The sequence below is a fragment of the Peromyscus maniculatus genome, chromosome 11, assembly GCF_049852395.1.
Source record: "Peromyscus maniculatus bairdii isolate BWxNUB_F1_BW_parent chromosome 11, HU_Pman_BW_mat_3.1, whole genome shotgun sequence".
Classification (NCBI taxonomy): domain Eukaryota; kingdom Metazoa; phylum Chordata; class Mammalia; order Rodentia; family Cricetidae; genus Peromyscus; species Peromyscus maniculatus.
The window spans coordinates 36005604-36033268 of NC_134862.1; the positions used below are offsets into that span (position 1 = coordinate 36005604).

Sequence of the window (27665 nt, forward strand, 5' to 3'; positions counted from 1 at the left end):
AGACATCTTCATGAGGCATCAGAAAGCCACGTCCTAAAAATTAAGCCAAGTTTCTTGGCCTGGGTGAGCTGAGAAAGTAGGCCAAAGTTCAAGGATGGATACAATGACTTGGCTTTGTTCAAACTCCTTTGGTTCCCAAAAGGAAGATACAACTGATAGGCCCATTTAACAATCTGAAGCATCTCAAAAATTTACCCATGCTACATATTTACCAAAGGGCAACATCTTTTAGATTCTGTACATGGGACTTCTTGACCTAGAAGGTGTCCTGAGTATTGTAAGTCCAGCCCTGTTCTGAGGTGAGCTAGGAAGGCAAGAGGTCCATGGAGCAACAGCCAGCTCACTCATGAGGAAGGAAGGCATGTTCCTAGGGCTATATCTATTTCAGAGGAGAAGCCCGGTTCTACTTCTGCTTGGTAAGAATTCAGTTCAAAGGTCAGAATATCTAATAGTGAAAATATTCAGGTCTGAATACAGAGTTTAGGAGGAAACCAAGAACTAGATAATATGATCAGAACCCATGAGAACAATGACATTCTTGAGATTGAGGGAGGTCGTTCAGCTCTCAGGGGTCATATTTAAATTCCTCGATTTGTTTCAAAGGTTAGTGCCTGTGTAGTGGTGTGTGCTTGTAGGCTGCAGAGGTAGAGACAGCTTGATCCCTGAGGCTCACTGGTTTGCCAGCTGGTGTGGCTTAACAGGTGAGCAAGAAAGGCTGTCTCTCGAAAGCTGGTGGGGGCCCATGAGAGGGCTCAGCAGGTAGAGGCTTGCTGCTGAGTCTTATAACTCGAGTTTGATCTCAAGGACATTCTCACTTCAAAGGTGAAGGAAACAACCTATTCCTTCAAGTTGTCCTGTGACCACCACACATACTCACCCTGCATAATTATAAAGGAGGTGACCTGTGTCCCAGAGGAGTGACACTGAATGTTAGTCTCTGGGGCTCCACAAGCACAGGCACACACGTCTGCAGTCACATGTGCATGCATGTGTGCACATGCACAAGTGCGCACACACACACACACACACACACACACACACACACACACACACACACACACACACCACTCTAACTTTGGGATTATGAGTTTAAAAATAATCACTAGTTAGTGAAGCAACAAGAAATTACTCCCAGAAGTTTTAGAAACTTCCTGATATAAAAAATCATAGAGCTCATCTTGTCTAACACTCTCAAAAAGAAAAATGAATGTCCATCCTCTGCAAAGGACAGTATGTTTTTCTATTCTGGATCTAAACACATACTTTGATCTGACCTTATGTGAATAAAGGACATTGCTTAGAACCAGGAAAAAGAGGAACTAAAAAACATTGCTCCCTCAAGGAGTCATTTCAGTCCTTTAAAACTTAACACACAACAAAAACACTCCATTTAACAGCTTCCCTACTCCAGCAGCCGTTCAGAGTTCAGAGAGATTCTCAGAAAAGGGCAAACCTCTCAAAGAAGAATCAAGAGTCATCCTAAGTTTACAGGCCACAGACATAAATAACAGCACTCACTAAAAATATTTCATATCCCAATTATTTATAATTTTATAAATAACTGTGCCAAGACTTCACCACTCTCTCCACGAACAGCAGATCTTTAAATACTATTTTTTCTTAGCTTGTACGTGCTCACTGGATTTACTGTCCATCGGCATTTTATATATCTTCTTTAGGTTAAAATGAAAATGGTAAAAAGGGGCCAATAGGGTGGCTTAGTGGATAAAGACACCACATGACTTGAGTTGGATCCCCAGGACTCACAAGGTGAAGAGAGACAGCAGGCCCACGCCAGTCATCCTCTGACCTCCACAAGTATGCCGTGGCATGTGGCCCCTATCCATACCCCCTCTGCACACATACAAAAAAGTAGGTAAATAAATGTAATAAAAATTTTAAATGGCAATGAAAAGAAAGGAAACCCTTTGTAAATAGCTTCTACCATGTACAGGATTTATAGTTCTGTCCCTTCTCTTGGCTAGGTGGCAGCCAGGATGTGTACGAAAACAAGTAAAAGTGTGGATGACTCAGTACTGATGAGTGCAGCATGTGTTGTTGTGTGAGTGGCTAGGGGTGGGGGCAAGGAGAACTGAGCTCCAAATTTCAGCTTCATTGTATCCCATAATAAGAAGGAAAGGTCGTGATTGGGTGGGGTGGGAGGACTCGGTGTTGCAGCATCTCCCTGGTTACCAGTCAAACCTATGGGCCAGAGAAACCCCTAGACTGATCTGTCAAAGAGAACATCAAAACCAACAGCATTGCTGTGCTCATAGTTTAACTCAGCAGATTCAGGGGTGTGGCCACCAAGCTGACTCCATGACAAGTCCCTGGGGTGACATCAAGACTCAGGCAAAGCTGTGAAGAACTGGGAAGTGAGAACGTTCTACCTTGAAAATCACACTTTGGTTGTGCTGCACAGTTTTCTTTGTGAAAAAGAAAATACCATCATGTTAGAACTTCAGAAATTTTACACTTTATACCCTGAACACTGCTATTAAAGATGCTTTCTAAGAAAAGGGTTTCTTCTCTATTTTAAAGTTGAAGAATGTAATTTTTCAGTTCTAACTTTTCTGTGTGGGCTACTTAAAGTTTTGGTTTTGGTTAAGTATACTTAAATCATGATGGTGAAAGAAAAAAATATAAAGATGTCAAATTTCCTACCAGTTTTGGTAAGAATTATAACTTACAAGGATATGGATGTAGCTCAGTTGGTCAAAGGCCTGGGTAGCATCCAAAAGCCCTAAGCTCCTTCCCACTATCTCAAACCCGGCAGGGTGGTACATGCTTGTAACCTTAGCACTCTGGAGTTGAAGGCAGGATCCAGGGTGAGTTTTAGTACGTTAGAAACTCATTCATAACTGGTAAAGCATTAACCACTCTCTCAAGCTGGTTTTAAGTATCAGTGAGGAAGGTCCTGGACATTGCCATGTACTTTTAGTGTGCCACAAAAAAAAATTAATATGTATATTTCAGGCCAAGCCAATGGTTGGTTCAGCAGGTAAAGGCATCAACTACGGGACTCTGGCAACCCAAATTCAATCCCTAGAACCCATGTAAAAAGCAGGATGTGCACATCTACAGCCCCTATGCTCTCGTGGTGAGGCAGGAGGCAGAGATGGGAGAATTGTCAGCAAACGCATGGGCTAGCTAGCTAGCCTGGAATACATAGTCCAGCAACAGAATGGGAGAAACCCTGCCTCAAAACACACTGGAAGGGGAGAGCCGACTCCTGGAAGTTGTCCTCCAATCTTCATGCATGCTCCATGACATGTATGCTCCTGTACTCACACACAAACACAAATTAATATTAAAATATGTATATCTGATGATGGATAGTTCTTAGGATAACTAGGGAAGAGACATTTCTCAATACTTAATCACACCTGGCAATTCTTTTAAAGAATCACTTAAGGATGAACAAAGTAATTTTGATGTTGAGCTAAGTGGCATACAATGGGATTTCTTTTCTATAAAACACTGAAGGGATGAATATGGTCACCTGTGTAATGTGTGTATATAAAAAATATCATTGTGAAGCTTATTGGTTTGTACAATTAATGTAAACTAATAAAAGTTGCCCAAGGACAATCCATGAAAATTCAGCTGATTTAGATGCCTAAGGAAGAACCCATCTCTGAATGGAGCCCATCTTTGGAAGAGATGGCCCTGTGCTAATATAGCACAGGGCTGTCCAAGAAGGATCAATGGAAGAATGAAGTCAGATAAACCTGAACACTGTGGTCGCTTTTCATTATATCATTATATAATGCTCATTATATCATTCTCTGAATTCTCTACCATGAGGACAATTGAATTCTTTGGACTCAACCTCTACTCCACTTTTACGTCTACCTTCTATTCCAATTAAAAGGGTGCAAATGGGACCTAGCAAGATTTCTCAGTTGGCAAAGTGCTTCCCATGCAACCACGAGGACCTGGGTTTGATTCCCAGCACCCAGATGACAAGTCGGACAAGATGCCACATGTTATAATCACAGGGTAGGAGGAAGAGACAGGTAGATCCCCGGAGCTTGCTGGCCAGCCAGCCTAGACAACTTGTTAAGTTCCAGGCCAGGGAAGACCCTGTCCTCAAAACCCAGGTCGTCACCATTTGAGGAACGACACCAAAGTCGACCTCTGGCCTCTCTGTGCTCACATATACACATGCATGCATGCCCACGCATAAATATACCTGCACACACAGAGACAAAATGTAAAGAAACAAGAACTCTCTCCCCACGTTGACCTGTAAGTGTGCAAACAGAATAGAGTTCTAGAGAAGGCACTTGACATTTTATATTTGTGTCATTTTAACAACACTGTTGCCTGCTGAGGACATTTATATTTAGAATTCCTCATTGAGTTCCAAGCTCTTTTTCAAAAGCATGAAAAATGAGGAACGCAGAGGCTTTCTGTGTGAGGTCCAAAGTCTTGTTCCTCGTCCCATTTGGCTGTCACATTTTTAATGAATTAACTAATGTGATTCAATTCATGCTCCTTACTTTAAAAAAAAAAAAGAAGTGGGAACATGAGGGAGCACAGCAGGTACAATGGAGAAACACAGAGGCAGCTGTGGATGCAGGGGGCCTGTGAAAGGCCGACCCATCCAGAGTCCGGGAAGATCCCCCTCCATCCAGGCTGCCTGTGGGTGTGCATCCTGGCAGACAGAGACCCTGTGTCTCTCTCCTAACAGTTGCTCTGTTTCACAGATGCTCCATGACCCTCTCTCTCCTGTGCAGCTTTGATTTTTTTTTTTCAGACCAAAGTTTCCAAACTTAACTCCAGGAAAGGCTGGCCCAGGTGGCACAATGATGCAGCGCGGAGTAGCCGACAGCCTGGAACATCCAGAGGGAAGGGCCGCGGAGCCAGACCAAGCGAGAGGGAAGCAGATGTTTACACCGGGGCTGCTCACAACGGAAGCCTCTCACGTCGTCTCGCATTTCTCCCCAAAGAAATCAGTCTGTCCCTGCCGCACACAGTGTCTTCTCCGCACATACGGATAATGGCTCCATCACTCAGGAACTGCCATGTCCGCGGTGAGAATAAGTGCCAAACACTGTCTGACAAGTTTGTGAGCTTTCTTTCACTTTTGTTTCTATGTCCTTGCTCAGTGGTTAATTTGAATAGTGTGTATGTGTGCAGGGGCATGTGTGAGTTCACATGCATGTGCACTTGCACAAGGAGAGGTCAGGGATCAGTTCTGGCTGTTGTTCCCCAGAAGTCATCTACAGTGGTTTTTTGGGTCAGGGTCTCTTTTGTCTGAACATCACTGATTGGGCTCTGATGGCTTGCCAGTGAAGCACAGGGATGCTGCTGACCCCGCCTCCCCAGGGTGGGCATGACAAGTGTGTGCTGTACTACACCAGGCTTTTTACACGGGTGTCAGGGAGGGAATGCAGGTCCTCACACTTGGACAACTACTTTACAAATGAAGTCATCTCCTTGGACCCTATTTACTTACTTTAATGCTGAAACGGTGACTTTTTGATCTGGGTTTTATGAAGGCACCCACTTTGTATATATACACATACACACAGGTGCATATGCATACACATGCATGCATCATATACATGCACAGGCACCTGCACATAAATGACTTTGTACACAAACTTGAGGTCAAGAACATCATCCAAATTCAAAAGAAATGTCTAGAACAGCACAATGGCAAACTTCACAAAATGATCACCACAGGGGCATGTCTTCAACTGCTAGGCAGAAATGTTCATTCTACTTTGAAAGAATCCAGCAAGGCGAGTTATAATTCACACAAGGCCTGCATTAGGCGACGCACTCAGGAAGGGACCCGGCAAAGAAAATCTGACCATGTTTAGTGCACACAGAACAGTGAGTGTGGATCTCCAACACTGGGAGATCTGTGGTTCTGATATTCGACAGTAAAGGACAACAAAACAGAACAGACACGCAACAATGGAAACCCGGGCAAACTACAGCTTCCCCCGTGGCTGAGCCAGCACACAGGTTTGTGGCTCCTTCCCGGGAAATGGTGCAAGTTGGGAAACCGGAGTCAGGTGAGGCAAAGACACCCCATATGAGGGAGCAACAAATTTCCCAGCCACTCCCCGAAATCCAGCATGAGATGTGAGAGAGGTGAGTGACCAGGAGGATCCACTAGTATGGTTGGGTGTATCTTACACACGTTCCTTCCGCTCTGCTGCGCCATCTTTACAAGACTGTAATTGGCAAATAAAGGGAGGCTGCTAGGGACCCGGCTGACAAACCAGTTCCACGCCCCACCCCCAACCGCTCTGTCTCCTCTGCTCTCTCATCTCCTGCCAAAGCACAGGGCCATGCCTATACATCTCAGGAACCAAGTGTTTGTTGAATGAACACACGACATCTGTGTGTTTCATAACTCATGTTCTTCTCCCATTTTTTGGATGAACCTGAAGACTAAAGCATAATAAACAAATACCTCCCTTCTGTGTACCTCAAATTCAATAACAACTCCCTTTTCTCTAGAAAGAGGTGCCAACAGAGTGAGGTACAGAGCAGAGAATGTTCTGAAAACATATATTTATTAGTCACCTGTGCGGGAAAACAAATGGTTTCCTTTGGGTTCATATAGCTCCTCATCGGTTTTGTGTGAATGCACATGTTCATGTGTGTGTGTGCATGTGAGGGCCATAGGTCAACCCTGGGTGTTTTCCCTGCATCCTTCTATTCCCCACCTTGGTTTCTGAGGTGGAGGCTCACTGAAAATCATTGATCATCCTAGGCTGGCCATCCAGTGGGCCCCAGCTTCCTCCTTGCAGGGACTCTGAGCTGTATAATCTTCTCAGGCCTAGGCTGTACCTCTCACCCTGCAGCTCAGCTAGGCTTCTCCTCAGCCTTGAGTGGCCTGACTCTCATTTCTCTACTCTTCAGGCTTTCCTCAGCCCTTCTTCTCTGGCAAGTGCTCCTCAAGTCAACATCTGAGACAATCCCTCTCATACATGTACCACAAGAATATAACACAGACAGCTCCAACCTCCCCGACAACAGGACAACATAATGCCTTCCCAACTCTGCAAGCACATCTATGACCGCTTTCAAGGGGGACTTTTAGAAATCACTGGGTTAAATAAACATGTTTATGATTTCTCAAAATAAAGGTGACTTGATGGCTCCCAGCAAAGCAAACAACAAACAAACCAACAAACGAGCCAACACCCTGGGGCCAAGAGTCAGAAACACAGTGTACCTGGTAGGTCGTGATCTTGGCAGGTTCTTCCCTTTTCTGCTCTGGAGACCCTTGGCTCTGCAGCAGACTTCGGACAGTTTCCTCCATCCTAAGAAACAGAAGCATGAACACATTCTTCAAGATGGGTTTCCACTAACACAGGGCTGTCATAGTCATCTTTTCTCCAGGTACACTTCCTAGGTGCGGACAAGGAAATGGATTTCCCTCTCCTTTACTTCCTAAGTCAAGAATTTGAGGGCTGTGAAATAGAGTGCAGGGGTAGAGTATTCGCTTAAGATATGAAAAGCTTTGTGTTTAATTGAAAGAAAGGGAGGAAGAAAGGGAGGGGGGAAGAAAGGAAGAAAGAAAAGATGGAAGGAAGAAAGGAAGGGAGGGAGGGAAGAAGGAAGGAAGGGGTAAAGAAGGAGAGGAGGGAAGAGGGAGGAAAGGTGGGAAGAGGAAAAGGACAAATGGAGGAAGGGAGAAGTAAGAATGGGAAAGTGGGAAAAGAAGGGGAAGGGTCATGAAGTCATTTACAATCATTCTATTCTTGGTTTGGACATCTGCTCTCACATGCACACATCTAGAATCTCTCTTTACTTATAATCTCTCCTTTTTAATTCAATGCAAGATCTCACACCGATCTTCCTCAAGCATCACTTTGATTTTTTTAAAAATCAGTTGCCAAGGTAACAGATGTTGTGTGGCAAAACTTTTCCTGGGGAGACACAAGACACACATCTACTCACCCCAAACAGGGAACCTATAACAGACCAGAGTACAAATACCACTGAAGTCCAACTTGATGAATCAATGAATTTTATTGGGGTTACTTTAGGAACAGAAATGACTCCAAGACAACGGTCTCACCAAAGCCCACCCCTGCATGAGGACAGCTCATAAAGCTGGAACTTACTGCACAGTCTAGAGGCAGTTCAACAAGTTGGAGGGTGCCCTTTCCAGTTGCCTCAGTTGGTCTAAACCTCTCCCAAGCAGCTTGGCTGGTTTCTGCTTCTTCCAGGTCTGGTCTCAGAGTCTTTGTAGCTTTGATTGTCTGGGTCTTATTGACAGCTTGGCTTTGCTTTGTTAGAGGGGAACTCCCACTTTTATTGCTAATTCTGGCAGGGAGGGGACTGGTGAGCTCTGGTCAGTTTTAGGGACTTCCTGAAACTATTTTGAGCCCTTTACTTCCTGATTAAGAAGCTTCTCTGTAGAATAGAATGTTTTAATCATGAAAGAAAATGTTACCAATAACACATCTTTCACAAATGTGCTCTCTCCATTAACATTGTGTGTGTCCTTCCATGATTGTCTTCCCATGTCAGCACACAAAGATTTACTGCATTCTTTTCAATTGCTTTGAAGAACTTCATGGTGTCAGGACACTGGCAGATTATTTAACCCTTCTCTTACTGAATTTAATTTGCTTCACAACTTTGCCAATTCGGTCAAACTGATTCATGAGTATTTACATGGCTTATATTGCAACATGTTAATTGTTCTAATCCTGCTTGGCTTTAATTACCTACTTCCATAACTTCTGTGATATTAACTTCAACTGTCAACTTGATGGGACCTAGAATCACCATGGAAAGACATCTCTGGACATGTGTGAGAGGGAATTTATAAATGAGGCTAATTGAGGTGAGAGCCACCCTGAACGTGACTGGCACCTACCACCTTCCCTGCTGTGATAGGTTGCATCTTCAAACTGTGAGCCACAAACACCCTTCCTTCCTTAAGTTGTTTCCCTCTGGTATTTTGTTTCAGCACAGAGATGGGTCACTAATACAACCTCCATGGTCCCCAAAGTGATAGTCACTTCCACTTGGGGAACTAGCTCACTTTGCTGCTACTTACTGCCTTGTAAGTCCCTCATATCAGGGACCCTCCTCTACTTTCCAAGTCTGCCTCACTTTCCACTCAAGATGTTTCCTCACTGACCTCCAATCTCTTTGAATTCTTACACTCTTATAGCATTCATTTTGTCCCTCAAAACCCTCTCACTTTAGTGCACAAATCTTTCCCACATGCCTGTCTTGCCTCCTAGAATAAATGACAACTTGTGTTCTGTGATGATGCCTCGTATTTGCCATGTTCACATTCATTTACAGATAAAGTTGGCACTCAGTAGACAGTTCATATCTGTCAGTTCATTTCCAAAAGGACAGCATACTTACAATGGGCCAGGAGTATTCCCTATGTATTTCAACTCTGTATACATGACATTGACCTTGAGCCCCACCTGTAAGGACTCCAAGGTCAGAAGTACACAGAGGAGAATGCATGTACAACCATGTTTACTGAAGAACAATGATCGCTGAACTATGGGGCTCCCTTAAGTGTCCAATAACAAAGGAGTGGATAAGGAAAATGCGGTGCATATCCACAACTGGAAATTTCAGCCATTGAGAAGAATGAAGTCATGCAGTTTGTAAGGAAACAGAAACAACAGGAGACAGTCGTATTAAGTGAACTTAGTGAGTCTCAGACAGGTAAGTAACCCCTGTTTTCCCTCCTTTGTAGTTCCTAGATTTAATACAGATACGCAAAACAATGTGCATACAACGCACACACACATCTGGAAGAAAAACAGAAATGACCAAGAAATTAAAAGGGACAGGGGAGGGTCTTAGTAAAGGTGGGGAAGGGCATACAGGGAATATGCTAAACTAACACACTCACATATATAAACTTAACAAAATAAATAAGTTATTTAAAAAATTAGTTCCACAAGAGAGAGGTGAGAGCAGAATGCCAGAATTCCATCCAGAAAACATAATATTCACTAAAAATATTGTGTGTATACATGTGTGTCTGTGCAAGTGTATATATAAATAGTCTCTTCGGGGGTCAGAGAGGGGCATGAGACTCCATGGAGCCAGAGTTACATGTGGTGAGGAGTCTCCAGGTAGGTGCTCAGAAGCAAACCCCAGTCCTCTGTAAAGGCAGCAAGTGCTCTCAGCCTCTGAGTGACCTCCCCAGCCCCAACAATGCTCTCTTGCTCACAGCTTGGATTGCCTTTCAGAGCCATCTTCTGAAAGATGCATTTTCAGGGATTCAAAATGACACTAGTTTAAGAATAAACAGGAACGGATGCAGCTTGTATTACCTAGGGCTTCCAGAATGACAAGCTGTCTTAAGTTACCCTTGTGCTGCCTTTATCAAACACCAGGACCAAGGTGACTTACCGAAGAGTGCACTGGGGTTCACAGTTCCAGAGGGTGAGTTCCTAACCCTCATGGCAGGGAGCACAGCTTCAGGCAGGCCCTGTAGCGGTAGCTGAGAGCTCACATCTGATCCACAAACACGAAGCAGCAAGCTAACTGGGAATGGCATGAGCTTTTGAAGCCTCAAAGCCTGCTTCCAGTGACACACCTCCTCCAACAAGTCCACACCTCCTAACCCCTTCCCAAACAGTTCCACCAAGTAAGAACCAAACATCCAATTATATGAGCCTATGGGAGCCATTCTCATTCAGATCAGGACACAACCAAGGGCTCTCCAAGGCTTTCTCATGGGTCCAGAGCTTGCCAAGTGAACCCCAGGGATCTGCTTGTCTCTCCCTCCTCAGCTTTGTGATTACAAACATTCACCACCAAGCCTGGGTTTTGTTTTGTTTTCTGCATGGTTTCTGGGGGTCTGGAGATATCACCAGCACCCATTCAGGCTTCTGAAAAGATGGCAGACACAAAACACTGGTTCTTACAGGCAGCTGGGGAAGTGAAGGCTGCCCCCCCAATATTTTCAAGTCTTAAATTATTAATAGCTCAAAATTGAACAGAGCTCATTGAAGAACTTTCTCATCTATTAATCATTTTAATGTACTTTAGAAATATCATTCTATCTACTCGGAAGATGAGAAAGCTGAGTTAGTGAAAGGTTAGATGACTCGCTTAAGGGGCTGTGGTTAGGTGGATAGGGAGAGGGGATTAGACAAGGTTTACTGGTCTAAATACAGCAGCCCCTTCTACTTGACTTTACTGACATTCAGAGAAAATATTCCAGGTAAGGATGCAGAGTCCTATCGAAGACTTATCTTGGACAATGTCTTTGCCATGCTGAGCCCATGAGCAACTATGGTGTATGTGACCAGTGTGAGACTTAAGGTCTGCAGAAAGAACGAGAGAGAGAAAGAGAGAGAGAGAGAGAGAGAGAGAGAGAGAGAGAGAGAGAGAGAGAGAAGAGAAAGAGAGAAAGAGAGAAAGAGAGAAAGAGAGGGAGGGAGGGAGGGAGGGAGGGAGGGAGGGAGGGAGGGAGGGAGGGGAGGAGGGAGGGGAGGAGGGGAGAAAGGAAAGAGAAGAGAACAGGAAGGAAGGAAGGGAGGGAGGGAGGGAGGGAGGGAGGGAGGGAGGGAGGGGAGGGAGGGAGGGAGGGAGGGAGGGAGGGAGGGAGGGGAGGGAGGGAGGGAGGAAGGAAGGAAGGAAGGAAGGAAGGAAGGAAGGAAGGAAGGAAGGAAGGAAGGAAGGAAGGAAGGAAGGAAGGATGGATAGGGGGAGAGAGGGCAGGAGGGGTAAGGAGGGAAAAGGGAACCCCTAGGTTTATAGGGGTGTGGGGCAGGACTGATGTCACAAATTCTCAAATGATCAGCACCACCTGCTAATGCTTCATTTTGTTTGTACAATGGTACAATGGAGAAGAGGAGAAGTTTCCAGGGCGCTCATCAAATCCAACACAAAATTTTGATATGGTTCTCACACCTGCCTGGCCCATGGCTCAAGGTAAAGTTTTAAATATGTCCCATATAAAGTCATTACAGTGAACAGAAGTCTATATGACAATGGTCTCCTAAGATCGTCTTCTTGTGACACTGCAGCTGGAGTTTGTGATGGCATCCTTCCTGGTTTGCACAGGATAATGACCCATCGTTGAACACGTTTCTCAGAACACACTTCACCACCACCATAGAAGGTCAGTGTTGCATTTCACTCCTTAATTCATTCACTTACACCCACATGACCTAAACGTGTCCCAGCAGTCTGAGGTTGGCAAAGGGGCTGGAGAGCTGGTTCAGTTGTGAAAGCAATTATTATAGAAACATGGGTACCCGAGTTTAATTCCCAGAAGTCACGTAAAAAATTTCAGGTGTGACGGTTCATGCTTGCAATCCCATATTCAGGTTGCAGACACTGGAGGATCCCTGAGATCCTTGGTCGGCCAGGCTAGCTGAACTGTATACTCCGTGTACTTGTCCCACTAACCCAGGTAGAACACGACAAAGGAAGATTAGCTGAGGTTGGCCTCTGGCCTGCACACACATGTGTACTTGACTATACACAGGATACACACAGACCACAGACAATGTAAATAAAACCATGTTGTTTCTTCTTCTACTAAGCTACACTATGTAGCTGTCTCGGCATACCTGCTGAGTTACTACTCTGGTGTAATTAGAAGTTCTTTGCAGACGTCACTAGATCAAGAAGAAAAATGCCTGTTCACCTCTCACACACTAATTTTTGGCTTTACACTTAAAAAAAATTAAAGGTAAAGGAAAAACAGAGGCATATAGGAAAGTGTTAAGACAACCTCATGCAACCCAGACCCCTAAGTAACGTTGTGAACACTTTATATCAATCCTAGGATAATGTAAAGCTGGTTACATTTCCAAGCCACAGCTTGAAATACAGGTTTGGGGGATCCCCTTAAACCCTCGCTAAGAGAATCAAGTTGCTATATTTTTAAAATAACCTCTATGAGTCCGGACACAGAGAAAAAAGCATTTTGTATGTGATGAGAACATGCTGTCATTTATTCCCTGATGGCACCTTTTTGAAATTCTTATTTCCTACACCTCTACTTTCCTTGAAAAAAAATCACAGACCATGAAGTGGCCCATTGTTGCTTAACACCCAGTGACAGTTTGCTTTGCTTTGTGATTTCAAGGAGGAGGGTTCAGATTCCCAGTTGTCTCACAGTGGACCATCTGCTTCCCAAATGTGATGGGAATAAGCCTCTTCTTCCCCCCAGTCCAGGCGTGGACAGAGTTTTGAGTTGGCTTCTTTGCTTCTAAGTAGTTATAGGTAGGATTTACTCTTAAGCACTGACTCAATCATACATTTCTCATTCTCTCTAACTGATACTAAATCACTTCTTTTCCTAAACATTGGTCATGCAGCTATTACAAATAAAAACCTGTAGGAAAAAAAAGTCTTTTTACTGAGATGTAATTAGTTCTAATGCATATTAACTGAGCCTGAAATTTTTTATTTATTTAGTATGTGTGTATGCATGTTCCATGGTATACTTGTAGAAGGCAGAGGATAAAGTAAGGGAGTTGGCTATCTCCTTCCATCACGTGGGTCCCAGGAATGGAACTCAGGTTTTCAAGGTCCCTAAAGCTCAAGGAACCGGCTCATTGTCCTGTGTCCAAAGTATGAAGGGCTGTTGTAGATGTAACCAACCGTCTTATTAAATAAGAAACACAGAAACAATGTAAAAGAGAAAGCCGAGAGGTCAGAGCTCAGAGCTAAAATCTCACCCTTCTTCCTGCTGTCCCAGCTTCGCGAAAAGAGACCTACTTCCTGTCGGTTCGTTTTTTTATAGTATGTTGTTCTGCCTTCTCATTGGTTGTAAACCCAAACACATGACTGCCTCGTCACTGTCTGAATGTACAGCCCCCTAGGTCTTAAAGGCATATGTCTCCAATGCTGACTATATCCCTGAACACACAGAGATCTTATGGGATTAAAGGCATGTGCCACCACCGCCACACTCTTGCTATGGCTCTAATAGCTCTGACCCTGAACACACAGATATCTATGGGATTAAAGGCGTGTGCCACCACCGCCACACTCTTGCTATGGCTCTAATAGCTCTGACCCCCGGACAACTTTATTTATTAACATACAATCAAAATAATAATTCAGTACAATTAGATTACCACCACAGGCTGTATTTACAAGCAGAGTGTGATTTGAGCTCTGAAGACCTTCACTCAATGAAAAGTCATATTTAGAAAATGTGTCTCCAGCTGTTACTGTGAAACTTCAAGTCTTCTTTTCCAGTACAAGGTATTAAACCTGGGACTTCACAGATACTAGCCAAGCATTCTACCTCCAGTTAGATTAAAATTTTTCCAGATTCAGGTTTCTGCAATGATAGGTTCTACTGTGGTATTTTTAATATATAGCTTTTGTTATAACCCGAAGCCCAAATAAATACCTGTTAAAGTTTTTAAAACCAACTATCCAAGGAAATATATTTTTCCTCCCAAAGGGCTTTCTCATTCCACCAAATCCCACACAAAACGTACAGCTGCACCTTGAGCTCTTCTCTGCCTAAAGAAAACCTCCCTTTGAGTTTTCAAAACGACTGGACTCTTCCTGTCTTAGCATAATAATATTTTATAAATGATATCTACGGGCTGAGGAGATATCACAGTTCATAAAGTGCTTGCCTTGCACGCACAAGGACCTGAGCTCAACCCCCTAAACTTATGGCTTTTTGTTTGCTTTTTAATTGGGAGTGGTGGCTACTGCCTATATGCCCAGTGCTGGAGAGGTTGACGTGTATGTATCTGTGGCTCCCTGGCCAGTCTAGATCACTTAGTGGGCTACAGGGCAGTAAAAGACTGTTTCAGCAAACAAGGTGGATGGTGCTTGATGACCAAAACCTCAAGTTTTCCTCTGGTCTTTGAACATATATTAATGCACACTCAAGTGTGTGTAGATAGCACACACGCACACAGAGAGTCTCTGAGTTTCTAAAAGTCAGAGTCTCTGACTCCTATTAAAAGTATGTTTGTTTTCTCCCTTGCTGCCTCACATAGCTGCCATTACTTAGTAGGTGATCAATAAATACTTTCAGGTGTGATGATGCTCACGCCACACTTTTCCCTCTGATTCTCCAATCTCTTACACTTTCACTTTTCATAGTTTTAAACTGCATGTAGATCTCACCCACCAGAGAGGTACTCCACCTAAGACAGGAAGGGCAGGGTCTATAGCTGTAACACTTGGGGATGAGCTGCTGGACCCACTGTTTCTTGGTAAAAACAAATCCATTGTATAGCCTTGTTCTTTTTGACCAGACGGACACCCCTATTTTTCAGCTGAGTTCATTAGCTTTGGTAGCTAGGGCTGCTTTAAAGTGGCCGGGGCTCTCGGTCTAGCCTTTAGCCAGGGCTGTCTTTCCATGCTGACTCTGGCAGAGATACTGCTGCCCAAACAGCCCATTTCTTTGATGCACTGGGGAGAGACATGGACAAAACACCTTAAGGACAGACATATTTTGCCTGGCCTCCCATTCCCCATGAGGTTTTCATTCCCATTCTGCTTCCATGACTTCCCTCAGCGACCCACCCCGCCTCCCATCTGTATGGAACAATGAAGCAGTACACACGTGCTTTCCTGAAGAGCAAGCCCAGTGAAAAGCTGATGGGACTCCCATACCAAGAAGAACCCGTTGAGCAGGAAACTTTGCTGGTTCTGAACCGGGCTCCACCGTGCACCAACTTGACTTTTTAGAAAAAACAAATTTCCTCCTTGGAAGAGAGTGCATCTACCATGGAGCAGGAGCAGTCTTCAGGTTGGATGGCACTTGGATGTTCTTACCCCAATCTCTGCCACCACAATAGTCAGGAATAATAGATCTAGAGTATGATGTACTTCTTCTTTTTTTTTTTAGTCTTAGCTCTTGGGGGGCCTGCCACCTAGTTCCCAAATAAACACACAGGGGCTTAGTCTTACTTATGAATGCCTGGCCTTAGCTTGGCTTGTTTCTAGCCAGCTTTTCTTTTAAATTATCCAGTCTACCTTTTGCCTCTGGGCTTTTACCTTTCTCTAATTCTGTGTATCTTTTCTTTGTTTCTTACTCCATTGCTGGCTGTGTAGCTGGGTGACTGGCCCCTGATGTCCTCCTCTCCTTCTCCTTCTCTTGCTCCCAAGCTCCTCTTCCCAGATTTCTCTTCTTTATTCTCTCTGCCTGCCAGCCCCACCTATCCTTTCTCCTGCCTTATAATTGGCCATTAAGCTCTTGATTAGACCAATTGGGTGTTTTAGATAGGTACAGCTTCACAGAGTTAAACAAATGCAACACAAAAGAATGCAACCCATCTTTGCATCATTAAACAAATGTTTCACAGCATAAACAAGTGTAGCACATCTTAAAATAATATTCCACAACAATATAGAGAACTGAAAACCACATGGAACTAGTAACTCACTTCCTATAGCATTTGGAGGGCTGGAATTTTTCTTTCTCTTTTTTTCTTCCCTAGATGATATATATTTTTAATCCAGCACAAAATTTTGCAAGAATAACACTCACTGCTGCCTGGAACCTGTGGTGTTCTACTTCCCTCCCAGGGATGAGGCAACATTCCCAAACAGATCGAAAGGTGCTGACCCAATTGGAATCACTGCATCTTATTCACTCTGGGGCCATCTGTATGTGAGCAGAAAACCACATAAATTTCTCCCCAGGCAGGCTTGTGCAAATTCTGCATCAGGAAACTTGCTGTATGAAGAGGCTCTGGTTGGGTGAGAAGATAGCTATGCATTCAGTGGAGAAACCTATTTTCCACATGGAGTGCAAAAGAGTCTCCTGAATGTTAACAAGCAAATCCCAAGTGTTCCCCACTCCCCCACAGCAGCAGAATGCAAAACGACATTTATGGTTGTGTGTGTGTGTTTGTAGAATTGCACTCATCCAGCAAGGCGTGGGTAGGGGGGAACGACATAAAATGCCATGTGGGTAAATGAATATCATAAAGAAGTACAACCATGAGCTGCCAATGTCTTGCTTAGATAATATGAAAGTAGGGTTTGTGGCTACATGCCATGAACCCACAAGATGTTATTATTTTCTGCATGGAACCAGCCTTTAAAAGAATGTAGAAATTATTAACATAATTTTATAAATACAGAATGATTATTGTTGGCTGGGGAAATTAGTGGGTGAATAAAATGCTTGCCCTTGCAATCCTGAGAACCTAAGTGTGAAAACCCAAAGCCACTGCAAGCCAGGCATGGCAGCACATGGGTGTGACCCCATGCTTCTGTGGGGAGATGGGAGGCAAAGGCAAGATGATCCCTGGATGCTCACCGGCCAGCTAATTTAGCATATGTAACAACAACGAAGAAACTTTGTCTCAAAAAAGATGAAAAGCAAGAACCAACACCCTAGGTCCTCTCACTTCCACTTGCATGCTATGGCAGGCACATGAATACACATAGACACACATACAAATATCATATACACATCATAAGCTAAGATAAAAAACAATTAATGACATCATCCCTCATACCCAGTCTGACAAACTTAGACTCATATAGCTACATATGAGCTAAACCCATCTCTGTAATATATTTCATAGACTCTTTAAAAAAACAATGCCATAAATAAATCCAGCTTGAGTTTCTGCATATTTTATTTTCTGGAGTATATGAAGTTCAATGCTTGGAGTACAAGTTTCTATAAAAGTATTTGGAATGTGAAAAAATTACTATTTTTACCAAAAATGTATTATTTGGGGATGGATCTTTAGACTGCTGTGCTCATAAGCTGGAAGAACTTTGAAGACACCAGACAGATCAATATCCTCCATATTTATGTTTATTGGCCATTGCCAACAGGAAAAGCTATTTTTAATGTGTCATGAGGCTACATGGAAGATTCTAGAAAATGAATATACCAATTCGGGACCTTGTTTTTCCCTTTTCTTAAAATGAGAAGTTTACAATTTTATTCCTCTCATAAAACAAAACAAAACAAAACAAAAAATGAGAATGTAGACTAGATAAGATTTCTCTGGTCAGCATGCACCATGCCTTTGCCTGTCTGAAGTCAAAGATGGAATTCAGTTGTGTGACATCAGGTCCACTTGTTGCCTCATGGGAAGCATCTTTCTCAGTTGCTGTACCTCGCTCCTCACTGTATGGGCACAGCCCTCAACATCTGCTAGAACATCCTCTGCTTTGTTTTGCTTCAAGATCTGTTTGGGGCCTGGGGAGATAATAAATAGCTCCGTCTATAAGGTGTTTGTCTTGCAAGTATGAGGACCTGAGTTTGATTCCCAGAACTCAAGTAAATAAAAGCCAATTGGTGTGGTGTGGTATTTCCTTGTAATGGCAGTATTAGGGAGGTGGAGAAAGGTGGATCTTGGGGCTCTCTGGCCGGCCAGTCTAGACTGTTTGGGGAGTTCCTGACTAGTAAGGGATCATGTCTCAGTTTAATTTTTTTTAAAGGCAACTAGTGTTTAAGGAATGATACCTAAGGTCATCATCCTCTGGCACACACACACACACACACACACACACACACACACACACACACACTGCATGCATACATATACACATACAAAAGAAAACCCTGATTTCTTCCTCTCTTCCCATTTTTCCAATTGAAGAATAGAGGTTTTGCTACAAATCAATAGTCACTATGGATCTGAATGATGTCTACGCTACACATTAAGTGGCTACTATTATCTGCTGTAAAGTTTTGATAAGACATTAAAAAGAAGGGCAACAGCTGGCCATAATAGGGATGAAGTTATAGCATTAAATTTTGTGGGAAAGAATGTGTAACTACCGTGGAAAGGTGTTTAAGAATCCAAAGTTTTTGTCTATGCAACCACAGGCATACAAACATGATTCTTCATGGGATCTACTGCTAATTCTTATGCTTCTTGTAATATTCACTCACCCATAATACTTCAGAGTGGCTTCTGTTAAGAGAGCAGAGACTCTAAACCACACACACTCAAAGTACATTGTGTTACCATAGACTCTCCAGCTTCAATACTGATGCCCATAGTGCAGTAATAATGATCCAGAGCCTGACATCAGAAGATATGACTTCAGATGTTTCTTCCCAGCTCTAGAACTCAGGATACATCTCTTCTTTTCTATGTAATATGGGTACAACAAACTTTTGCTGGTTAATATGGATGGCTAGCTTAACAGGATCTAGAATCATCCAAGAGACTAATCTCTGGGCATGTCTGTTAGAGTTTCCAGACTCAGTAAATCGAGGAAAGAAAACCCATCTTAACGGAGGCTCCATCCCATGGATGGGATTCCCAAAGCAAATGAAAAGAAGAAAGCAAGCTGAGCGCTCTGCATCCTGACTGCTCCTGCAACATGTCTCACACTCCTGCAGACATGCCTTCCCTGCCGTGCTGGACTGTAATGTTATACCGTGGGCCAGAATAAACTATTGGCTCCTTAGGTTGCTTTTGTTGTGTATTTTGACACAGAAACAAAAAGAGTAATTCAAAGCTAATGCCACTTTTCTTACAGAGGCACTAGGGTGGAGCACAGGACAAAATGTAAAATTGTGTCAGTTGATTCTGGTTTTATTATGTGTTTAAACATAGTTATTTTGGAGTTCAATACACTCTGAATTGACAATGTTTTAGTATTTAGGTAAGGAGGGCTGGAAATAGACTCTTTGGGAGCAGTAGCTTCACAAATTGATACTTTACATAAATATTTATTTAATTACTTTTCTCATTGCTGCAACCAACTACCCAACAAGAAGCTATTTAAAGGAGTGTGGGTTATTCCAAGTTACAGTTCAAATACACCCCATCATGGTGCAGGAGGCATGCTGGCAGGAGCAGGACCTAGTTTGTCACACTGAATCCACAGTGAGGAAGTGGAGTGTGAACTATAGAAACCTCCAAGTCTGTCCCCTGCGACCCACTTCCTCCAGCAATGTTCTGCTTCTTAAAGGTTCCACAACCAGCTAGTTCAATCCTCATGAGCCTTTGGGGGACATTTCATATTCAGCCCACATCCCTAAAATCTCAGTACTGGGGAGGCAGAGATAGGGGCTCATGGGCCAGCCAGTCTAGCCTATTTGGTAAGTTCCAAGCCTCTAAGAGACCCAACTCTGTAGTGATATTGTGTTCCCCAAAATATTGTGCACCGTAATAAACTTATCTAGGATCAGAGAACAGAACAGCCACTAGATAGACAGAGGCCAGAAAATGGTGGTACACGCACTTTTAATCCTATCACTTGGGAGGCAGATATCCACCCGGATCTCTGTGAGTTTAAAGCCACACTGGAAACAGTCAGGCATGGTGACTCACGCCTTAAATGCCAGGAAGTCATGGCAGGAAGCAGAAATGTATATAAGGCATGAAACCCCAGAACTAGAACTGGTTAAGCTTTTAGGCTTTTAGCTGAGATTCATTTGGATGAGGACTCAGAGACTTCCAGTCTGAAGAAACAAGATCAGCTGAGAAATTGGCGAGGTGAGGAAGCTGTGGCTGGTTCTGCTTCTCTGATCTTCCAGCATTCACCCCAATACCTGGCCCTGGGTTTGTTTTTATTAATAAAGACCCTTTTAAGATTCGTGCTACACAACTCCTTCGATTTTTTAAAAAGTGCACTGAGTAATAAAGGTCCTCTATCCAAGTTTCAGACTGTACGTTGTATGAAGGATGACCTACTATAATAGTCAAGGCAGGCTAGGTCATGCTAGTGTAGCAAACAACACCTGCATCTCTGAGGCTTTGAAAATAACCAGACTTCTGGAGCCAGGCATGGTGGTGCATGCCTTTAACCCAGCACTTAAGATACGGATTCAGGCAGAGCTCTGTAGTTTGAGGCCAGCTTGTCAACATAGAGCTGAAGACCAGCCAGGGCTACATAGTGAGACCCTGTCTCAAAAGAAAACAATAAAAGTAATAGCTCAATTTCCTACTGACACAATTTCTGACCAACTCATCAGTCCTAGTTATCTTTGTCAACTTGATATGCAGCCTGGAATAACCTGATTGAAGTGCCTAGCTCACACAGGCCTGTGGGGACACTGTGTGTGTGTGTGTGTGTGTGTGTGTGTGTGTGTGTGTGTGTGTGTGTGTGTGTGTGTGTGGTGAGGGTTATCCTCATCATCCACTGATTCAGAAGGACCCAGCTCACTGTAAGCAGTTCCATTCCCTGGTCAGATGTTCCTGGGCTATGGAGGATGGCTAGCTGAGCATGAGCCATTGAACAAGCCAGCAAGCAGCCTTCCTCTACAGTTTCTGCTTTAAGGTCCTGCTTGAGTTCCTGCCTTGACTCCCCTCAGTGAGGGATTGTGCCCCAGAAGTGTAAGCCACAAACCCCACTTCCCCTCCTAAGTTACTTTTGGCCAGACATAGAAAGGACCCTAGAACACACAAGCAGTGTGGTCCCACACACTGGCTTAGGACATATGGCTTATGTATGTCTACTGCTCTGTCGCAATTATCAATGGCTCCATTTCACCCTAAAAGTGATCTGGTCAATGAAGTAACCTAAGTAGCTGCCTGGTGCTCCCTCTCAGCTTCCTGTGTTCATCATGTCTAGAAAAGAGAACAGGAAATGCAGAGATACCTCTGCTTTAGGTTTTAGGGCTCTTGGCTGAAACTATTCACAATGCTACCCCAGTTAATTTCCAGGGTGCCTGGCATACTTTGTTTCCCGAGTTCCCAGTGAGGAGAGAATTGGCCACTGGTACTAATGTAAATCTTCTGTATCTGTGTGACCTGAGTAAAAATCAGCTGCACAGCTGCTACTTGGTGATGGCCTACTTAGCTTGACTTCACAGAGTACCCAGAATGACTGTGCACCACACTCAAGAGGGAGCAAGCACGTACCATTCTTACTTATTTTGCATGTGTGCATCTCTGTGCGTGTGCCAAGGCACATATGTGGAAGGCTTAGGACATCTGGAGGGACTTTGTTCTTTCTTCCCATCATGTACGTTCTGGGCTCTAACTGAGATTGCCAGGCTTCTCAGCAAGCACCTCTCCACAGTGAGCCTTTGTCCTGGCCTGAGTGTTGCTCCTTGACCACCTTCTTCAATTGGCTGTCACATCCTCCCTTTGGCTCAGTGACCTGCTGTCACTGGGGGAGTTCTTCAGCTCACCTCCCAGCCGGGGGGTCACCATAGAAGGTCACCCTTCTTTCATGCCTGACAAACCGACTGCTAAGCTACACAGTTAGTTCTCTGAACTTTCTGAATTGTCTACATGTGTGCCTGCTCTGATAAGGAAGGCTTCAAACAAACACCTTCAAAGTCAGCTTTGCTTTGAAGAACGTGTTACCAAACCTCCGGTAGGAGAGTTGGGAGACACTTTTTGATGCAGGACTTTTTTTTTTTTTTTTTTTTTTTTTACACTAAATGTCAATACATGTGGAAGGGAGCCTATACTTGCAAAAACCTCACAATCTGTGAGCTTTATTGGCAAAACCAATGGAGCACATAGTTTCTATAGAAAGATCCTTCCTTCCAGTAGTCTTTTCTTTTTTAAGACAGGGTCTTACTTTCTAGATTTGGCTAGCCTAGAGCTTGATATGTCGACCTGAGTAGCCTCATAAATATCTGCATGCATCTGCCTCCCAAATACTGGGATTGAAGACGTAAACAACTTCCCCCAGCCATCGCACTGTTCTTTACCCAATGTGTATGTCTTAAAACACAACAATGCAGATTCAAGACTAAGAGGAGTGCTTCATCCTTAGAAATGCTGCAGTGTGGGCAACAGGCAGGAATGAAAGGGCCAGGGAGCCCATTTAGGAATGGCTTCTATGTTAGATTAAAATCAAAACGGATCCAGACTTCTACCTTTTACAATACACTGAAAGGAAGGGAAAGTGTGTGTGTGTGTGTGTGTGTGTGTGCATGTGTATACACAGATATATACAGGTGTGTTTGTGTACACATGTGTTGACATGGGGGGGGTGTATACCCGTGTGTGTGCATGTTAAATGTGGATCCTGGAGGATGTCAAGTGTTGTTCCTCAGGTTCTGTATAGCCTGTTTGTGGAGAGCACCCAGTCTAGCTAGCCTAGAACTCAACAATTTGTCTAGGTTAGCTGGCCATCGAGGCCCAGGGATTTGCCTGCCTCCACCCTGACACCCTACGGCACTAGGATTACAAGCACACAGCACCATGTATGGCTTTTTCATGTGGGTTCTGGTGAATGAATCAGGGTCTTCAGGCTTGTACAGAGAGTACTTGACCCACTGAACAATATCCTCAAATGTGTTTTTCTTTTAACCACATGACATGATCTCCTGGCATTTGAATGGAAATTCTTTTTCTTGCCATTCACCAAGTGAAAAATAAGTTTTCTCTCTCCCCTCTCTGCTCATCCAAACACCATCCACCCCAGGCTCCTGCTATCAAAGCAAGAGTGGCCGACAGAGGTCCCTTCAGGCAGCCAAAGCATCTCCTTTGACGGCCTTGCTACAAACCACCAAACTCTCGTTGAAACAGTCCAGCTTTCCAGGTCTTTATGAAGTCCAGTGAACCAAGCCCAAGAAAAGGAAGCATGGTTCTGTAATTACAGAAAACACAAAGGTTTATTTACTTTTATTTTATGTACATGACTGTTTTCCATCACGGATGTCTATGTGCTGCATGAGTACAGCCCCTGGAGGGGCCAGAAGGAGGCATAAGATGCCCCCAGAATGAGAATTAGAAGCAACTGTGAGCTGCTGGCCAGGGGTGCTGGGAACTGAACAAAGGTCCTCAGCAAGAAGGTGCTCTAAACAGTGGACCCATCTCTCCAGCCCCAAGTGTATATTTTTAATGTGTGCTCTTGTATACTAATCTGGGACTACCTCTATGCTGATCATATGTCCTCTGTACTACTAACTCCTACATTACTAGCACCATTCAGAAGCATTAACACAGTCTTTGAAAGTGACTAGCTTTTCAGCTCTGCAGATGCCCTATGAGCTCCTTGGGAACCCCAGTTGACATTTCAAGTCATTTTTGTACTGTTCACCTCACACAGTGGAGGATCAATCTACCCAAGTGAGTGGAATTATTGTGTAGCCATTCCCTCCAAGATAACGAATTCCATTTTGGAGGGAAATTCCTTAAGCCCGGGGATGTTCGAAGGGGAGGCTCATTAAGACTCAGGAAGTAAACTGCTCGGAAGGTTCAGGAAGTTTCTGAAACTGACCAGCTATGCAAGGCTCATCTCTCCCAGCTTACATAAGTAGAAAATACTTATAAGTAGAAAGTAGAAAGAGAGCTGTTCTCGAACCAGGCCAGCTGCTTGGAAGAGCCAGAGGAGTCGAGCAGCTTGAAGAAGCACCAAGCTGCCCAGCTGCCCAATGAGGCCCAGCCTAAGGGAGCTGCCTGGGAAAGACAGTCCAATCTGCCGAGCTGTGCAGTGAACACCATACTTGTGGCTTTTATGAGCCATCACTGTGCTGGGGTGGGCTTTGGTAAGTCATTTCTGCTCCTGAAAGTGACGCTAATTAAACTCACTGGTTTGGCAAGTTGGACTTCGGTAGTATCCTTACAATGGTCTATTGTTGGTTCCCGAACTGGGGTGAGAGGACATTTGCTATTGTATCCATGGGAATCATGACACATGAAATATACCACTATTTAGTGGAGTTACATACAGATTTACCTCATTTGAAGTGTAATTGAGGCTAAAAGCTAGGAGAGTCTAGGTAAGTCTAACTTTAATTCCAATGGCAGGAAGCTTACTCAGTGATCTTTCTGCAATCTGAGTAATCATTCATTTATTGTCACTCATATATCACCTTCTCAGCTTATCTACATCATCATTTGGCAATCACTCATTGAAGGCCGGCAGCGCTTTAGATGGAACCAGTGATTCAAGTGAGGAAAAGCTGCAAAGGACAGGAGACAGACAGACAGACAGTTAATCCTGCACTCTAATTAGAAGTCAAAGAGGAGTCCAGGAGGTAAAAAGATCTGAAAGGTTACAAGGGGCAATCAAGAGGTGCTTACCTGTGTGGTTTTGTATGTATTTATGTATGTACTCATGTATGTATGGTATGTGTATATATGTGTATATGTTGTATGTATGTGTATACATATGTATGCATGCATGTATCTATGTAGTGTGTATATGTAGTGTGTGTGTGTGTGTGTGTGTGTGTGTGTGTGTGTGTGTGTGTGTGTGTGTAGGTGCACATACCTCTCTGTGCAAAAGCCAGAGGAGGATGCTGGGTGCCCTGCATGATCATTCTTTATTATTCCTTTGTGATGAGATGCTAGGCTGGCTCCCAACCTTCCTGACTATGCCTCCTAAAACATAGAGAGCACAAGCACACACACACTCATGCCCAGCTCTTTTACATGTGTGCAGGCAGGATCTGAACTCAGGTCTTCACTCAGTGCTCATCTACTGAAGCTTCTCTGATCTGATGCTTTCTGGTAAATGAGTAAAGATGTAGCATGATAGGAAAGCTATCTAGTAATCGTATCTATAGAGTTTACATTGCTTCTTATGGTTTCTTTTAATAAGAAATATGCTTTATGTGTCTGAAGAGTAATATATGTATATATATATATATATATATATATATATATATATTTAAGTGAGGGAACTATAGGTGTTAGCATTTTAACCAAGAGGACAGTACTAGAGATCATTGGTAGACTGAAGAGTTAAGAGCTACATACATTTGCAGTGTATCCTCTACTTCATGATAGTTCATTATTTTGTTTTATTGTGGGTGTGGTATACATGCATGTTAGTGTGTATGTTCACATGTATGTGGGTGCTCATGGGTGTGTGCCAGGGGTCTATTCAGGTATCTTCCTCAATCATTCTTCACCTTATACACTGAGGTGGCATTTTGACAGAAACATCACTACTTAGGTAGTCTAGTGAGCTAGTTTTCTCTAAGGGGTCTGTCTCCACCTCCTGAGAAAGTGCTGGGGTTACCAGTGCCCTAGCACACCAACCCAGCATTGGCATGGGTGCTTCGGATCCAGATTCCAGTCCTCAAACTTACACAGTAAACACGTGACCTGCTGAGCTGCTTCCCCGGACTCAGAACTCATTACCTCTATATGAAGGAGAGTCAGCTGAGGCCTCAAATCAACACTGCCCCAGTGGGCACACATCTGGCTCATCAGGCTCTAGGGCAGTGGTTCTGAACCTATGGGTCACAACTCCATTGGGACAGCCTAGCAGACACCTTGCATATCAGATACTTACAGTATAATTCATAACAGTAGCAAAATTACAGTTATGAAGTAGCAATGAAATAATTTTATGATTGGGGGTCTCCACAACATGAGAAACTGTATTAAAGGGTCACAGCGTTAGGAAGGTTGAGAACCACTGCTCTAGGTATCGCATATTCAACCTCCCCCCATCATTATGGATACTCAGATTTCTTCCTCCTGTCTTTGAAATATGTCCTCTGTGACCTTGGGTATCTCCGAGGAAGTAAAGAATAACCACGCCGGAGTATCTGTTGCTAAGACAGAGCCACTATGATAAAAACTGGTTCCGATAACTGCGAACTTCCCCAACCTCAAGGCGGACATTAAATAAAAGTCAATTGTCTCCCTGTGTTTTTTTATAGAAGAACCCAAGCTTTTATGCAGCACTTTTACTGCACATTCCTGCCCAGTGAAATAGATGTTGGAAACACAGTGCCTTTAGGCCCAAATAGTGCCCATTTATTTTTAAATTGCCAGTGGAACAAAACTGGAAGAAGAGAGGGCGAGGGGGAAAGGGCAGAGCATTCGTACACTAAAACTCACCACCAGGGAAATTTTTCCTTTGATGTTTAATAGCAGTAGAGAAAAGATGTACAATTCTCAGCTATAAAGACATGAAAGGCGCACGATTCTCAAGGGTGGAGGAAACAAAGAGGAAGCTGCTGAAAAGTTAACAAGTGGTAACATTGTGTAAATGTCTGTGATCATTAACAGTAAACCTATTGATAATCTGGCTGGAAGCCATATTGATACCCACTGGCTGTCTTACTTGGCACATGCATATACACCGATGTGTGTGCACATTTGTATGTGTGTGTGTGTGCTCACATCTGTGTGTGCACATGTGTATGTGAAGGCCCAACGTTAATGTTGGTGGTCTTCTTAAGCTCTTCTCTGTTTATGGAGGTGGAATCTCATGCTGAAGCCAGAGCACATCAATTGGGCAAGTCTAGCTAGCCAGCTTGCCCGTGTAACCCTCATCTGTCACCAGAGTGCTGGAATTAGAAGCAGCGACTTCACGTGCCTAGCTTGTACACGGGATCTGGGGATCGAGACTCCAATCCTCACGCACCAGAGGCAAACCATTTATACAGTGAGCCATCTCCTCAGCCCCTGGTGTCGATCTTACTGCTCTGCTATCAGCATACCCAGGGTTAGGACTCCCTTTTCTCACTCTCTGGATGGACAGGAGAAATTCTGCAGTCCTCTGCTCTCTTCATCCCTGTAATTCTCCTCCAATATTGGTAGAGATGATAGCATCTCTCCTACAGGAATGCTAAATGCCACTGTGCTGGTTGGTTTTTTGTTAGTACTTTTTTGTTTGTTTTTGTTTTTTCATTTTTGTCAACTTGCCATGTGCTAGAGCCATCTAGGGAAAGGGAACCTCAGCTGACAAGGTGCGTCCATCAGATTGGGCCTCTAGACAAGCCGGTTGGGGGCATTTTCTTGACTGACAGTTGATGTGGGAGGGCCCTGCCCACTGTGAGTGGTGCCACCCTGGAGAGGTGGTCCAGGGTCGTACAGTACAGAAGCTGAGTGAGCCATGAGCAGCAA

At 43.8% G+C, this 27665-nt stretch overlaps 1 protein-coding gene across 18 annotated transcripts in view; it reads right to left on the bottom strand.

Annotated features, from left to right (window-relative positions):
* Nckap5 (NCK associated protein 5) overlaps window positions 1-27665 on the bottom strand; it is a 934454-nt gene that overhangs the window by 351023 nt on the left and 555766 nt on the right. For all 18 annotated transcript variants that reach the window (XM_076547254.1, XM_076547253.1, XM_076547264.1 and 15 more), the window contains one exon: window positions 7205-7292. In XM_076547254.1, coding sequence (XP_076403369.1) covers window positions 7205-7292 — 88 coding nt within the window. The remainder of the gene's footprint in view (window positions 1-7204; window positions 7293-27665) is intronic.